Here is a 16,616-nt window from a genome sequence, read left to right as displayed (position 1 = left end):
CGCGAGAGATTCAATTAAGTTTGAAAAATCTGTAACGTTCAAGGAAGCTAAAGTTGGTCAAATTCCTAAACGCATATTGGGAAAATTAATTTTTTATATCGTGGATTACATTTTTGTACATATGAAACTGTCGTTTTTAAATTTCTATCTAAAATTAATTTTTAGATCAATTGCAATGACATCCAAAGTTAATAAATATTCAAAACTATGCCCAAAACTCGTCTTTTATATTACTATAGATATAGATATAGATATCAGTACTATCATTTAGAAAAAGCAAGGAAACTATCATATGATAAAGGAAACATTAATTAACATATGCCTCAAATGGGTGAAAGTAAAAAATCAATAAACAATTAAAGTGACTTAGAAATTACTATATGTTCTTATTTTTAGAGCTTCAAAAACTAAGATATCATTAATTTTCACATTATAAAGGTGTAAACCTATAATAGTTTTACATTTGCATGCACCACGATAACTAATATTCTAATAAAGGAAAGTAAACGATCGCATTTATTGTCCACCCAATTCGCAATATTTGATGACCGAACTTACTTAATTTTGGTGTATGAACATAAATCGGATCACCACCAGTTTACAACTCCCTTTTCCTATTCTCTTTACACTCATAATTAGGCCATCAATTTAATTTCCATATCCTTTCCCTTTTTTCTAGAATTTTGATGCCATACTCAGTTTATTAGGACTAGATTCTTGTACGGACGATCGTACTCTTTGTTTATTAGTTTGGTTTTCAAGGTTCATTTTTTTTAACAGCTTGATTTAATTGGTGTAGTATTGTGGAGGTGGGAAAAAATGGGATCTGATTCAGATAGAGATCCCGACATAGAATCCGATTCGGAAGGGCAGGTGAGCCGGCATCACAGTCAATCTTCATGCCCTACCGAAGATGATGAAGACTTGAGCTTACATTTAGGCCCAAAAGTTAGCCTCAAGGAACATCTCGAGAAAGACAAGGTAGGTCATCTAATATTACATTCATTGATCATATATTTTCAGTAGATTACAATGTTCCATAAAAAAAACATTGTTCTAGATGTATAAACTTAGGATTCGATCGAACCAAACATTAACTGTAGATCTTTGTGATCGAATAATTGAAAAATAATTCTCGATTCTCATTTGTACGATTTCGTATATATTGCATCGACTAATGAATAGGATGATGAGAGCTTAAGGAGGTGGAAGGAGCAATTGATTGGTAGTGTTGATGTTAATGCTGTTGAAGGTAATTCCATCCAAATAAACACATAGGAGTTATTTACGTTAATTGAGGCAACTTAATTTTATTGTAGCATGACACACAATTTACAACTCTGATTATCTTTACGTAGAGAATCAAGAACCCGACGTAAAAATCTTGAGCCTGGCGATAGTGTCGCCGGGAAGGCCGGATATTTTGCTTCCAATCCCGGAAGGCGAAAACCCTAAAGGCTTGTGGTTTACTCTCAAGGAAGGAAGTCATTACCATCTCAAATTCAATATCAAAGTCAGCAACGACATCGTTTGCGGCCTCAAGTATACCAACACCGTTTGGAAGACTGGAATCAAAGGTACATATATTAATGATCACAACATATACTACTATAATCTAATTTGTTTCATTTAATTTAATTTATAATTAATAACGTGATACAGTTGATAGCTCCAAAGAAATGCTGGGAACGTTTAGCCCTCAAGCAGACCCTTATACACAAGAAATGCCCGAAGAGACTACTCCTGCTGGCATATTTTCTAGAGGACAATACACTGCAAGATCTAAGGTATTCAATCCATTTTGCTAATGTAGAAAATTTATACTGTGTGATGTATAATGTATTCTTGTTTCGAAATTTTTCAGTTTGTTGATGATGACAATAAGTGCTACTTGGACATCAACTACACTTTTGACATTCAGAAAGATTGGTCCAAACAATGACCAACCCAGCACATTATTACTCATCAAATTTGTCTTCAAACTATTTATTATATTAATTTGTTTACCTTTTACTATTAAGAATTGCACACAAGTGTGTATGTGTGTGAAAGTGTTCCTAGTTAGGTTATACATACATGGTTGAACATTTACAAAAGACATACTATATGCTTATATGATCTGAAGAATTTTGGTAGTTTGATATATCTAGTTTGAACTTAGATTTGGAGTTATCTAAGTATCCTTGAATTTTGTTTTATATACGCTATTTTTTGTTTTAAAAACCGGAATGGACTGACCGGTTCGACCGATTCATCATGAATCACTACGTTGTTCAGTCTGATTCAACTATAAAAACCATTGTTACAGCGGGTCATTTCAAATAGGGAAAATCGATCAGTTCGACAATGAAGCGCCGACAATCGAACCAGTTTACTCGCACTGGCACGGAGTGCAACCGGGCAGCGAAAGAGGAATGCCTAACCGACAACGTTGCGTCGCACACGACAGAGTACGGTGGCAACTGGCATGCGAGCAAACCGGTTCAATCCATTGGGGATTAATTTGTTATCGAACCGGTCGATATTCCCTATTTGAAATGGCCCGCTATAACAATTGTTTTTATACTTGAATCAAACTGGACAATTTACTGATCGCGATCGATCAATCAATCAGTCCAATCTAGTTTTTAAAATGCTGTAATAAAAAAATACTACTTCAGCACATACAAAACAATAAAAATCAAATCACGAGGATCAAATTGCCGGCCACAGTGTGTGTTTTCTCTATTCTTAACTGATCCTAAAATGCCCATCATTGACTTGAATAATAATTCACGAGTTCGTTGCTACCTCTATGATAATACCTGATTGAATTAGCCCCAACCTTATACAAGTAGTAATTAATTCCAAAAGAATAAATCATGTCATATTTGACTGACTTTTTAATTAGTACTAGTAGGGTCCCATTTTAATTATCAATAAATCCAATAACACGTGATCCCCTTTTAATTTTAAAGGTGCCGAAATTCAAAGAAACCACCACCACCTCCCATCGTTGACCATGGACCCCCAGATCCAAAACTTCATCGCTGTATGGCTCACCGCCGCCGCATCCCTAATTTACTGCCACCAAATCGCCGCCCGCATCCCATCCGGCGCGGCCAGGCTCCTCTCCCTCCTCCCAATAATGTACCTCTTCACCACCCTCCCCCTCCGCCTCTCCTCCTTCCACCTCGGCGGCCCCACCATCTTCTACCTCGGTTGGCTCGGCAACTCCAAGCTCCTCCTCTTCGCCTTCGATCAACCCCCTCTCTCGGCAACTCCAACTTCCTCTCCACCGCCCTCCTCCCCATCAAACACACCTCACCATCTCCGTCCATCGCCAAAATCGCAATTTTCGCCATCAAATGAGGGCTTCTCGCATTGATCGTCAGCCTATACAGTTACAGAGAGTTTATGAATCCGTATCTGATCTACGCCCTCTACTGCTGCCACGTGTACCTCGGCGTGGAGCTGATCCTGGCGTCCACCGCGGCGCCGGTGGCCGCGCTGGGGCTGCAGCTGGAGCCGCAGTTCGACGAGCCGTACCTCGCCACGTCGCTGCGGGATTTCTGGGGGCGGCGGTGGAACCTAGTCGCCGGAGGAATGCTGCGCGCCACCGTGTACGTCCCCGTGCGGCTCGCGCTCGGGGGCGGGAGGCGGGCGGCGGTGGTGGCGGCGTCGGGGCTGATGCACGAGCTGATATATCCCTCAGGTGATAAGGAGTGGATTGGATCTCAAGGCCATTGATGAATACTACGTTGTTCTGCGTTTTCTTCGTAAATATTTCAATTCAATTTGAGTCCAATGCCATGTTAGTTTTCAGCGGTTGTATTTTTCACACTGTACTTTCAGTTTTCATAAATACAGTACTATGATTTTATTTTATTTTCATTTTTAATTTGTTCATCACAATTAGCTTTATTTTTGTTTATTAAATTTAATTCTTTATTTTCTATTATATATTTTTATGTTTTCCATTTTACTAAAACTAGTTTTTGTGGAGAAAATAATGCTAAATATATAAATGCGATTTTCTTTTTCCATAATTTTCTTATGAATGTGTTAGCATCATTTCAGAACGCTTGTTAATGGTGTGTTATTTTATTCAAAGAGACAATACCTTTTCAATTACTACAAGTTACAACATTAACATGTCAGAAATATGTTACATCTCATTTTAAGAGGAGAATTACGTATTCAGTCGGAGTACATGATTGTAATTCTTAGTACATCTCATTTTAAGAGGAGAATTGCCTATTCAGTACTACATGATTGTATTTAGTTTTATTTTATTAGAGCATATAATAGAGAAAATAAAGTAAAAATAATACTCCAGTAATATTTTTATTTTAAAAAAAATATACTACTTAGAGTGGAGCATTCAATAGAAATTGTATCCTTTAAAGTGGGACAGGGGTGTAAAATTACTCTCTCCGTCTTACAAGAGTATGCATTTTGGTTAGGCACGAGTTCAGCATAATTATTAAAGTAAGAGAAAGATAAAAAAAATTCAAGTATTATTAGTTGAAAATGAGTGTGATCACCTCAATAGAGGAAAAAAAAGAGTTTTAAATATTAGAAAGATTGAAAAAAAAATGCATACCTTTTAGGACAAAGGAAATATATGAGTAAAACTAATACTTCCTTTGTCCAAAAAAATAGTCTCACTTTCATATTTTCATTATCTTCGATCTACCAAAATTAGTCTTAAACTAAAAGTTATTCAGAATTTATTACTCATTTTAATCTTTACTCAGTTTATCATTTTTTCTCTCTTATTTTACAAAATTCATATAAATCAATGTGACATTTTTTTAGTAGAGGATGATGTATTATTATTTTCTAACAAAAGTAAACTATCTTTTGAGAAAAAAAATAACAATAAGAAAATTAGTTTAGATAGTTTTTATCGCTTCCGGAAAATTAGTTAAGATTAGTGGATGAAAGAATGTTGACATATGAATTGAAGTCCGGTCGCGATGGTGATCAAATTAGTTTAGATTAGTAGGATGTGATTGCGTAGTTGTTAGGCGCCATTCGCAACATCAAAAAGATCCTACATTAACACGATCCCCGAAGACCCTCCAACACCATACTTTTTTACACTATAAAAACTCCACACCAATATCTCCAACACTGTGTTGAAGAAATCCTTGTCATTACTGCACATGTCATCCAACCAAAAGTCGGATGAGTGTCTCGCCTCTTGTTGTTCGACTCTTTGGACAGACTTGCAAATCAACATCTCTGGTTAATAAGATCTCATCGCCACTTCTTCACTAAGCTCTGCCAATCCTAATGACATAGACCACTCAAATTTTATTAAATCCTTCTTGTACTTCACCTTTACAATCACCTTGTCTGCACTTTCTACGTTTGTTTCCGTCACACCATCCAATGGATGAAGGTTGCCGATTGATGGGGGCACACTATGTTCTGAATTTCCAGCACTTTCTTCTTCTTCAAAAAGGGATAGATTTTTCTTATGCTCTTCTTTATTTGGCCACCTTCGAATGCCAAGTTCCCTGCATGCACGCTTTATTGTTGATCTTCCAACTGTAAGAACAAGTTAATTACATTTATGTCAGTAGGTAATATACATTTACGTTTAGAGAAGATTGAACAATAAGTTTATACTCACTACCGAGCTCTTCTGCAACATCTTTTAGCTTCTTCCCAAAATGTGGTTGGAGAACCTCAACACCAAGATTAAGGGAGTTTTTCCCCTTCTCTCCGACTCTTTTATTGCAACTTGGAGCAACAACGGTGCATTCTTCCGCGCGTTGTTCTTCTACGGTGTGATGCTACTCCTTTTGTTGTTCTTCTTCAGTGTGATTGTACTGCACACTTTTAAATATGACTGGATATGGACATGCAGACTCTGATTCGGAGAAATCAAGTTTATATGCATAAGAAAATTCAATAACTTCAACCACAAATGTCTCTTCTATTTCCTTCCCACATGCCATCTTAATTAACGCTTCATCATTGGCAATAAAAGGGTCAAGAAGGACCCAATATATTTATACGTTGCAAGACCGGGGCAGAGGAAGAACTCCACAACATAAAGAAGGTTAGCGGTGTGTGAACTTTGCAAACAAATTGCAAAACAAACATCACGTCGATCACTCGTGTGACAGGGGCTGGTCGACTATGCTAAATTCACTTAAATTTGGACAAAAACATGATTTGTTTTCAGATGCCAATACCATCCCAATAATCCCTTTTCTGGCTTGGACATGAATCCAGTGAACTGAATCTGTAGGCATAAATTTCAAGTTATACTTAGTAGACAATGCCATCTCCATGCAACTCATATTATTACTAGTAGAACTAAGACAATCTTCAGCAGGGACCCAAACATTTGCCATATGAAATTGGGGATGTATCTTATTGATTATGCTAAGGGTAGTTTGGATTTCTGTCAACGCTTTTTCCCTGCCACTGACAATCTGATCCATATAGAACATAGTATTAAGTTAGAACATATTGCATTCGTTTAAAGACATGTTAGTGATAGAATTACAAAGATAAAATTGTGTCAAAGCATACATTGACAGATTTATTTGCTAAAATCTTGGGTGGAAGTCCATGTGAGTGGAGCACAATTTTGTTTCCTGCATAGAACAGACATTGTTTTTACAACAAATTTATAAGTCAAAATATTGCAAGAGAAGAGACAATAGTTTTCCAATGATTCGAAGGTCGGAATAGTAAAATCCTAGGAACTCCAGCACACCTACGACCTTGTAATTGTCTACGCCTTCATCGTCAAATATGGGCAACGCCATGTATCCACGATTACAACATACCATTGCAAAGTTTCTCATTGGAAATTCTTCTCTAGTGTAGAAGAAGAGGTCAGGGCTGATTTCAGGGTGTCCGAATCTAAAGACACGTCCCGGCGGCCCCAGTTCATTTTGTCTAGCTTGGTTGTCAACAAAATAGGGATACATCGTACATTGTTTCCTAAATGAAGCTATACCCTTTGCAAGACAACCAATAACATAAGGCTGATCTGAAGTTTCTAGATAGCACCTATTCTTCACCATTTTTTGCGCCCAAAATTGGACCATCCATTTATTGTGTTTCCAAGATTTGACTGCTATTTTCTTCATTAAATCTTCCATTTTCTCCTTGATCAATAACGAGTTACTTTTAACGTGATTCTTACACAAGCTTTGCTTTGCCTTGCAGAGGAAAACCCATCCTTTGTCCATACCCGCAGAGGAAGGTTTGAGGCAACAAGAGTCGGCCGTCTTCAAGTAGGTTGTCATGTTCAACATCGAAAAGTTTTGCTTGTAAGACTTCATCAAACTGAAACTATCAATTGACTCGCGTCACGCCTTAGATGTTAACACATAGCTTGTTACAAGACACCCAAACTTGTGCCAGATATAATCGAGGGATTGTGGCCATTGCCAATTCAAGTACCTCCTTCATTTCACCTTCAGGTTGTTGCTGAGAAGCTACAGTAATTGAATTAGTTCATTTTGGAGTATCAATTTTTACCATTTCTTTTGTTGGGCCGCTAATAGCAATGGGATTATGATTGGACCTCAACCCTGCAATCTGTAATGATATACACATCAATATTAGTACACAATTGACAAAATAATCTAATCTAGGAGTAACCTAATTTGATTTGCATGATTCGTGGTGATTGATGAATAAATACTAGGAGACACTTTAATCAATCCAATTAGGCGTCAGTTCTGTTTGCAACAACTTGAACGACGACACCTTAGAGATGATTGATATATGCTGGATTATGAAAAAGTGAAGAATATAAAAGAAGCTGTAGTGCTTGATCCAACAGAGAGAGAAAATGATCCCTCTCAGAATGAGAATGATGACTTTGAAAGAGCTCCAACACACCGTAGTATTCATAACTCATAAGTATGGGAATCAAACACTGGCAGAGCCATGTAAGATCTTAACCCCCAATAAGGAGCTTCATCCCGCATCAGAAATTGCATCAAAGAATGGCGGAGAAGCGAACTGGATGATGCAATGTGTTGGAGAAATCTCTCTCTCTCATGTACCAAAGCTTCTTCAGTTGCCAAATCCTGCTTGTTGAGGAATACGTGCGATTCCATCCTTATCCTTCTCCTTCTCCTCCTAATAAGAGTAAAACTGCACGTTTACTTTCCTCAGACTTTGGATCCATCACAATTCACACACACAACTATTGAGAATTTGAGAGAGACGGTGGTGTTTAGCCAAGGAAGGCGACTTTGGAGATTCTTAGGCCATCCACAGCGCTGTCTCTATACCGTCTCTTAAACCGTCTCTTAACTACTATTTGAGCACTATTTGAGGGTCCCACTGTCCTTTTTTCCTCCATCTCTTAACTAAGAGACGGAACCTGCAATGCTCCGTCTCTTAACCGTCTCTATACCGTCTCTTAATTACTATTCATTCAATTTAATTTATAAATTTTTTTTAAACCCAATTCAATTTAAACAAACACACTTTATTAAAATTAAAACAACATTACAACTTAACATTAAAAAACGAAGACATAATTAAAATTCTAAAAAAATAAAAATGACATAATTTAATCTTCTCCGCCAAAATTTTCCCAAATGTGCTCAATTAGATCCTCTTGGAGTTGGGTGTGGGCGCTAGAGTCGCGTGTCCTTGCCCGAATAGCCAACCGTTCTTGTATAGATGGATGCGCTCCACTTCGCGGCGGACTACTTGCGGTTGAGCTTCCGGGGGATTCGGGGTCGAACCAATTTCCGGCATCGGGTCCTTCGTCTCGGACAATCATGTTGTGCAAGATTATGCACGTATACATGATGTCGACCATGCTCTCCATGAACCACGAACGAGCCGGGGCTTTGATGATGTTGAAGCGCGCTTGGAGAACCCCGAACGCCCTTTCCACATCCTTGCGCGCAGCCTCCTGATTCTGCACAAAAAGAGCCTGCTTTGGGTTCGCTGGCCTGCCGCACGTCTTCACGAAGGTCGGCCACTTCGGGTAGATGTCGTCGGCGAGATAGTACCCCATTTTATACCGCCGGTTGTTGGTGACGAAGTTGATGGCCGGCGCTTTACCATCCAAAACTTCGGTAAAGAGGTCGGACTGTTGGAGCTCGTTTACGTCGTTGTTCGAGCCAGGGACCCCGAAGTACGCATGCCAGATCCAAAGTTGGTAGTCGGCAACGGCCTCGAGTACAACGGTTGGGTGGGTGCCTTTGTGGCCGCTCGTGTAGGAACCCCTCCAAGCCACCGGGCAATTCTTCCATTGCCAGTGCATGCAATCGACACTGCCAAGCATCCCGGGGAATCCGTGCACTTGTTCGTGCAGGTTGAGGAGGAACTGACAATCCTCCGTGGTTGGCCTCCGGAGAAATTCGTCACTGAAGGCTGCCCGGACGCCTCTGCAGAAGTTGAGCAAGCACAAGCGCCCAGTGCTGTCTCCGATGTGCAGGTATTCGTCGAATATGTCGGCAGTTTGTCCAGTCGCAAGCTGCCGGATGGCTGCAGTACATTTCTGCAGCGTCGTGTGGCTGGGACGACCGACCGCGTCGAACCCTTCTCGGAAGAACTCCTCCCTGGCCGCCAAAGTATTCGCTATGTGGAGAAATAGCGGTTTCCGCATGCGGAAACGGCGACGGAAATAGGTATCTCCCCAAATCGAGTTATCGCAGAAGTAGTCGCTACTAACGGTGCGGCGGCTTCCTCCCGGTTCCGATTGATGTACTTCCGGGAGCGTCGTGGGGGTGGTGCGGCTTCCTCCGCCTCTCGTCATCGATCTTCTTCGAGTGATTGTTCCATTAATTGACGCATTTGCTCAAAAGGATCCATTTGTTTGAGTTGATTGAAGATGGAAATTGGAGTGATAGAGAGGATTTGAGAGGAATAGATGTGTGTTTGTGTTTGAAATGAGTATGAAATAGAATTATTTATAGAGTAAAAAAATTAAAAAATTTAAAAAATGAAAATAAAAATTTAACGGTAATATTACCGTTTGAAAAAAAAAATTTAATTAAAAATCGTTTTTTTTTTTTAAAAACAAATTATTGCGTCATCAGTGACGACGCCCACTCGCGGGTCAGCGAGTGGGCGTCACGCACGCATGGGGACGTGCCACGTGTCCCTGGCGCGTGACGAGCCATCTCGTCTCGTGTCTCGCCGAGACGAGCTACGCGACGAGACGGGCGCGAGATAGAGACGAGATGGGCGCTGCAATGCGTCTCGCGGGGGTCTCGTCTCTCCGAGACGAGACGCGTTGTGGATGGTCTTAGTCTTTTGCATTATCAATAATGCAGACTTAATAATTACAGAATAGTTTGTCAAAATAATACCACTACTAACTACTCCTACTAAGGTATTTCAACTTCTTGTCTCATTTATTTTTATTTTTATTTTTATTTTTATTTTTCCTCATTCTTTTTAAAAGTCCCATGCCGGTATGTCAACCTATCACGCGCTTGTGGCATTCAGTGTATGTACTATATTAAATCGTCACCAGCCAATATTTATAAACAAATTCATCAATTGAATCATTAACGTTGATTCCAACTATAGACGTAGAAGAGCCAATTCATGTTGGATTGAATTGACCTGTTAGTTTATGTAAATTTTTGTTGTTGACCGAATTTTGATGCAGATTTTGGCTTCCGCTTTAAGGGTTCGATTTAATTGAGTAGATGATTAAATGGTGAATCATGTGTTCGATCAGTTGATGTGGGCTTCTTCATTTTTGAATTTGGAAAGGTTTTATTGATGGGCCACGCTCTCTGGGCTGAAATGATGTGATTTAGTTAATGAAATGACCCAGTTTATTTCGGCTATTCAAGGACACCAAATTTTGGGCTTATTTTTGCTACACTTCATTAGCTACTCCCAAAACTGAAACTATTTCACAATTTTCTATTACAGGAACTACTCCCTCTGTCCGCCATTAGGAGTCACATTCCTTAGCAGCACGAATTTTAAAAAATATTAAGAAAAGTGGATAGAAAAAAGTTAGTGGAATAGGGGTCCCACTTGTATATATTAGTTTTAAATGAAATGTGAGTGAAATGAGTTAGTTGAAGGTCGGACTCTATTACCATTTATGGTAAAAGTGAACCGGGACTCCTATTCGCGGATGGACTAAAATGGAAAAACGGGACTCATATTCGCGGACGGAGGGAGTACATATTTAGTGCTTCAATTATACGTTTCACACGCAAATAATTCTTGAATTCAAAAAATATACTCATAGATTCCTAAATTTCGCCTTAATCGTGATAGTGGTCCTTTTTCACTATCATCGCGATTTTCGGGCGAAAATACTTCCAAAGCAATTTTGTAGTTGGAGGGCGATTTTGTCCATTCATAAAAATGAGATATCCGAGTATTGGGTATGATATTTTTTCTATCTCTCTTTGGTATTGATTTAATATATTTTTATAACTTGAGTACTTGAAATAATATTTTTCACTTTATTTTTTCAATCATTTTAAATCAAATACTCCCTCCGTTCCACGATAATTGTCACACTTCATTTTTACCGTAAATGGTAAGTAGGTCCCACATTCAACTTCACTCACATTTTATTATAAGAGCATCTCCAATAGCGGCGAGCGCACCGGCTACCCGATTCTTGGCGCTCGCCGGTCCGCTCGCCGAACCATTGCAGCCGGCGAGCGCCAAATCGGCGAGAAAAACGGTGAGCGCACGCCGATTCCCGAGCGCTCGGCGATGCGCTCGCCGATCTCCTAGCCGCTATTGCAGGCTCCAGATCGGCGAGCGATCGGTGAGCGGAATTTTTTTTATTATTTAATTTTCGAAACACTATATATACGCGATCTGCACGTCATTTTCATTTGCATCACTTGTTTTAACGAGTTTTCTCTCTATCTTAATTTATGTACAAGATCAACAACGCGAAATGAGTAACGCGGGTGGTAGTAGTGGTGGGGATGCTGAGGAGTTCGAACGGTGTTTGAATGAACAGTTGGAGGCCTATACGTTCCGAGAGATCGACCGGCTGATACAACGGGCCTTGCAGCCGGCGGTACCTCGAACCGTTGTCCACCGCCGAGCAGTGATTGATCGGGATCACGTAGCTGCACATCAGGGCTATTTGACGACTACTTCACACCGGAGCCGCGGTTTAACGCCAACATTTTCAGGCGGCGTTTTAGGATGAGAGGAAGGCCTACTTTGCGGAACGGCAGGAGTCGGCGCGCAAGGACGTGGAGCGCGCATTTGGTGTTCACCAGTCTCGATGGGCGGCAATTAGAGGTCCAACGCGTTTGTGGCATGTCGACTGCATTGCTGATATAATGTACGCCTGTATTATCATGCACAACATGATTGTCAAATATGAAGGTGTACAACTGACTAGTTAGGCCAACGACGATAATGAAGCCGGTCCAAGCCACGGCGTGGCCACCCCCAACGTACGAAGTGGGGCACCTCACGATGAAGCCGGCCGCCTCCAAGCACATGCCGACATGCGCCAAGTGGAAGCTCATATTCGACTCCAAAAGGATTTAATTGAAGAGTTGTGGGCGCGGAGTACTGCACGACGTTAGTTTTTTTTTTTGTAATTTTGTAATTTTTTTAATGTACCTTTTTTTAATTTGAATGAAATTATTGCATTTTCCCGTATCTGTGTCGTAAGTTGAATTCCGTATTTTGTGTGATTGTTATTTTTATAATTTTGTTTATTATGACTGGGCTATTGCTTGTCCAGCTGCTTGTCCTGATGATGTGGCAGAAGGAGTTTGTGGCTGTGCTATTGCTATTGGAGATGCTCTAAAACTAATATAAAAAAGTGGATCTCACATTCCACTAACTTTTCCAGACAATTTTTCTTTACATTTCTTAAAATTCGTGCCCACAATAAGAGTGACAATTATTGTGGGACGAGGGTACTCTTTTTCTCTCTTTCTTTTTATAATTAATTTTTTATTTTAGTTTTTACTTTCTAAAAGTTTAAGAGAAAGAGTGCAAAAGAGGATTTGACATAAAGTGATTGAAAAAGTGAAGCGAAAAATATTATTTCAGACACTCGCTCAAACTATAAGAAAATATTCCCTCGGTCCCAAGATAAAAGAGTTATATTATTTGGTATCTCTCACTATAAGTGAGTCATTTTCTTTTTTAGCAAAAACTCATCTATCTTACTTTATTCTTCATCTACTTTATTCTCTCTTTACTTCTCTATTTTTTTTTCTCTCTATCTCTTATATTTTATTCTCTCTACTTTAACTCTTTAAATATCAATTCTTTAAATTATGTGCCCAAAAGAAGTGCTTAGCTTATCTTAGGACGGAGGGAGTAGTATCAAACTCAATACCAGAGAGAAACGGATAGAGAAAATATCATACCCATGTATCTCGTAGTAATGAATGGACAAAATTTCCCGTATTTTCGCCTGAAAATCGCGATGAACATTGAAAAAGAACCTCCAGTGTGATTATAGCTAAATTCAAGAATCCAGAGTGATACTTTTAAAATTCAAGGACTAATGCTGAAATAAACTCATAGTTTAAGACCAAATCTTTGGTTCAAGGTACTTAGACTAGTTAAACATTAAAATTACCATATGACATATACTTTAGTATCTAAAAGGAAAAGAAGAATAGAATTTTTAAAAATAAAAAATAAAAAATAAAATAAAGCTTTGCCCTCTTTTCTGTTACTACTAGTACAGAGTCCACACTTGTTAACTCGGCGGAGACGAAAAAGATAGAAAATCACTCATTTTGAAGCACCAATTGTGTTAATGGCGACTCTCCGAATTTCCAATCCAGCCTCCGAATTATCACTCTCTCATTCTTCCATGGCCCACATTTCCGTCGGCTTTTTGCCGTTGCTAAGCAAAAATGCACGCTGCAACATCTCTTCAACGCATCGCTCCAGAAATTTCTGCACCTCCAAACGCCACCACACTGCGGTTTACTGCTCCTTCATACCTACAGACTCCGCCAAAATTAAGGTCGTCGGCGTCGGAGGCGGAGGCAACAATGCCGTCAATCGCATGATTGGTAGCGGCTTGCAGGTTTCCTCGCCTCAACCCTACTTTGCCAATTTCATTTTTGATAATTTGTGTGTTTTTGTTATGGAATTCCACATCCGTTAGCCTTAATCATTGGTAAAAATTTGTCTCTTTTCTTTTCATTTTTGTTCTTTTCTGTTCATTGATTATTTTGCTTTTCGAATTTTATTTATTGAAAATTTAAAGAAATGTAAGCTTTTCTATTTCAAGCCGAAGATGTATGATTGTGCATCTGCATTTCTTGACAGGGAGTGGACTTCTACGCCATAAACACGGATGCTCAATCTCTTCTGCAATCTGCTGCGGAGAATCCTATTCAGATTGGGGAGCTTTTGACTCGTGGACTTGGTTAGCGTCTTCAGATTTTTGCAAACTGAATTGTTTTGCATGCTAAAGTTTGATTCTACTGCTGTTTTGTGTACTGTTAACCTGTGAGCTTGCTTGATGGTGTTGCTACAACGAATGTTGAAATATAGGTACTGGTGGAAACCCACTTTTGGGTGAACAAGCTGCAGAGGAGTCCAAGGAAGCTATTGCAAATTCTCTCAAGGGGTCGGATATGGTGTTTATAACTGCCGGAATGGGGGGTGGTACAGGCTCTGGTGCAGCTCCGGTTGTTGCACAAATTGCTAAGGAAGCAGGGTACCTGACTGTTGGTGTTGTTACCTACCCGTTCAGCTTCGAGGGACGCAAAAGATCTACTCAGGTAGGTGAATTTTTGTTTTGCTGTGCAACAAGGATTCATTTTACTTTTCTTTTAGTTCTTCAGTAAATGAGAATATTATGATCTTTGAAATGCTCTGACACATGTGGATTATCTTGCTGAGTACATGTAACTCTTGAGAAGAAAATTTACTATACAATCCAAAGTATCTAATGATGATCCATGTTTGATAATCTCTGACTGTCATGACTCATGCCTGAACATAAATTACACAATCAAGAAGCTAACATGTTGAGTTTTTTCATTGTTTGCTTGTTGGATGGGCTGTGTATGCCCAGAGGTATTGATTGTATTTATTGTTATGATTGTTATAATTGTTACGTTTTGTTATTCTTTTTTGCTTGTATTTGACTATGTATTTGGAGGTTTAAATCGATATAATCCAGATTGCCTTCTAAAGTGATTCATGAGTGTAGGGTATATATTTCAAAAATATCATCCACTCATCAAATTTAAATTTGCCTCTCTGCCGCTGCCATCATGTTATTTTTCAGGCTCTTGAAGCAATTGAAAAGCTGCAGAAAAAAGTGGATACACTTATTGTGATTCCAAATGATCGTCTTCTAGATATTGCTGATGAGCATACCCCCCTTCAAGATGCTTTTCTCCTAGCTGATGATGTTCTCCGTCAAGGTGTCCAAGGGATATCTGATATAATCACAGTGAGTAATTGATATGAATTTGTAGCGCTTCGTCTACACATCATTCTCTTTAAAAAATTAACTCACCCAGGGCAAATCCTTGATGCTCGAACTCATCTCTAGTTCAGTTTGTCTTGTGCTTCCTTCATTTGACTTAATATGGGATGATTCTTTGATGTACCTATGTATATATATAGAGAGAGAGATAACTGATTCTCTGATTTTCCCAATTACAAAATTCATCTTTGAGAGAGAGGAGATTTCTGTGATCAATTATAGTTGTCTTGAAAGTGAAATAGAGGACCTTCTTCCTAGATGGGGTTTTTGTAACAATATTGTTTTCAGTATTCTAACTATTATATGAGAACTCAATCACTCTCCTTGTTGATGCAGATACCTGGTCTGGTAAATGTGGATTTTGCTGATGTTAAGGCAGTCATGAAAGATTCTGGTACTGCTATGCTTGGAGTGGGCGTTTCCTCTAGCAAGAACCGTGCTGAAGAAGCAGCCGAACAAGCCACATTGGCTCCATTGATTGGCTCTTCCATCCAATCTGCTACCGGAGTTGTTTACAATATTACTGGTGGAAAGGATATAACACTTCAAGAAGTAAATAGGGTATCGCAGGTACTGCATTAACTTCTCACTGCGAAAAGACAAGCTTAAACCATATATATATATATATATATATATATATATATATATATATATATATATATATATATATATATATATATATATATATTTCTTCTTTCTCAAAATCTCTCTGTGGGCCTTGGCTTCCAGGTTGTTACGAGCCTAGCAGACCCTTCCGCGAATATTATATTTGGTGCAGTCGTGGATGAGCGATATAATGGAGAGATACATGTTACTATTATTGCAACTGGATTCACTCAGTCATTTCAAAAGACACTTCTGACTGACCCAAGGGGAGCAAAGCTGTTGGAGAAGGCAGGCAGCCTAAACAGCAGCAAGTCCCCAGTGGCACTCGGCTCTTCTGCCTCTTCCGTCAATGCTAATCAGCCGCCTTCTCGAAGACTCTTCTTTTAGGTTCTTATTTGGTTTTCATTTCTTTCATTATTTCTTTTCATGATTCATATGTTCATTCTGGTGCAATTAGGTAGGGTTAATATTGCAGGTTCGTACAACTATTATTATCTTTTGTATTATAATAGTATGTTGGATTGCAGTTTTTTAATGAATGCCTCTTAGTTTTGGTCTATGATTGAAATGTAATGTATAGTAGTCTACATACTGAAAT

The 16,616-nt window shown here is 39.1% G+C and overlaps 2 protein-coding genes and 1 pseudogene across 3 annotated transcripts; all 3 read left to right on the top strand.

Moving 5' to 3' along the window:
- The first annotated feature begins 688 nt into the window (after positions 1-688).
- Positions 689-2,080, top strand: LOC121803116 (rho GDP-dissociation inhibitor 1-like). 2 transcript variants are annotated; one of them, XM_042202818.1, is made up of 6 exons: positions 689-719; positions 800-981; positions 1,186-1,252; positions 1,359-1,577; positions 1,663-1,787; positions 1,865-2,080. In XM_042202818.1, exons 2-6 carry the CDS (start codon positions 820-822, stop codon positions 1,940-1,942), a joined length of 651 nt encoding a protein of 216 aa, XP_042058752.1. In that variant the 5' UTR covers positions 689-719; positions 800-819; the 3' UTR covers positions 1,943-2,080. The 2 variants fall into 2 exon arrangements, with proteins under 2 accessions (XP_042058752.1, XP_042058753.1); XM_042202819.1 differs by having other exon boundaries at positions 709-981.
- Positions 2,081-2,975: 895 nt separating this feature from the next.
- LOC121803800 lies at positions 2,976-3,729 on the top strand (annotated as a pseudogene).
- A 9,923-nt stretch (positions 3,730-13,652) lies between these two features.
- Positions 13,653-16,577, top strand: LOC121805679 (cell division protein FtsZ homolog 1, chloroplastic-like). The gene is made up of 6 exons (XM_042205628.1): positions 13,653-13,993; positions 14,239-14,338; positions 14,467-14,696; positions 15,209-15,376; positions 15,749-15,982; positions 16,142-16,577. Exons 1-6 carry the CDS (start codon positions 13,718-13,720, stop codon positions 16,403-16,405), a joined length of 1,272 nt encoding a protein of 423 aa, XP_042061562.1. The 5' UTR covers positions 13,653-13,717; the 3' UTR covers positions 16,406-16,577.
- The last annotated feature ends 39 nt before the right edge of the window (positions 16,578-16,616 follow it).

The sequence above is a fragment of the Salvia splendens genome, chromosome 5 (assembly GCF_004379255.2).
Source record: "Salvia splendens isolate huo1 chromosome 5, SspV2, whole genome shotgun sequence".
In the NCBI taxonomy this organism is placed as follows: Eukaryota; Viridiplantae; Streptophyta; class Magnoliopsida; order Lamiales; family Lamiaceae; genus Salvia; species Salvia splendens.
This window is presented reverse-complemented; position numbering and strand designations above follow the sequence as displayed.

What these genes read in the sequence shown, in the direction of transcription:
- LOC121803116 (XM_042202818.1), top strand. Translation starts at nt 820, where the DNA reads ATGGGATCTGATTCAGATAGAGATCCCGACATAGAATCCGATTCGGAA. An exon ending in TGATGTTAATGCTGTTGAAG is followed by an intron (nt 1,253 to 1,358) that starts GTAATTCCATCC and finishes ATCTTTACGTAG; the next exon opens with AGAATCAAGAACCCGACGTA. An exon ending in TTGGAAGACTGGAATCAAAG is followed by an intron (nt 1,578 to 1,662) that starts GTACATATATTA and finishes AACGTGATACAG; the next exon opens with TTGATAGCTCCAAAGAAATG.
- LOC121805679 (XM_042205628.1), top strand. Translation starts at nt 13,718, where the DNA reads ATGGCGACTCTCCGAATTTCCAATCCAGCCTCCGAATTATCACTCTCT. An exon ending in TGATTGGTAGCGGCTTGCAG is followed by an intron (nt 13,994 to 14,238) that starts GTTTCCTCGCCT and finishes ATTTCTTGACAG; the next exon opens with GGAGTGGACTTCTACGCCAT. An exon ending in GGATATCTGATATAATCACA is followed by an intron (nt 15,377 to 15,748) that starts GTGAGTAATTGA and finishes TTGTTGATGCAG; the next exon opens with ATACCTGGTCTGGTAAATGT.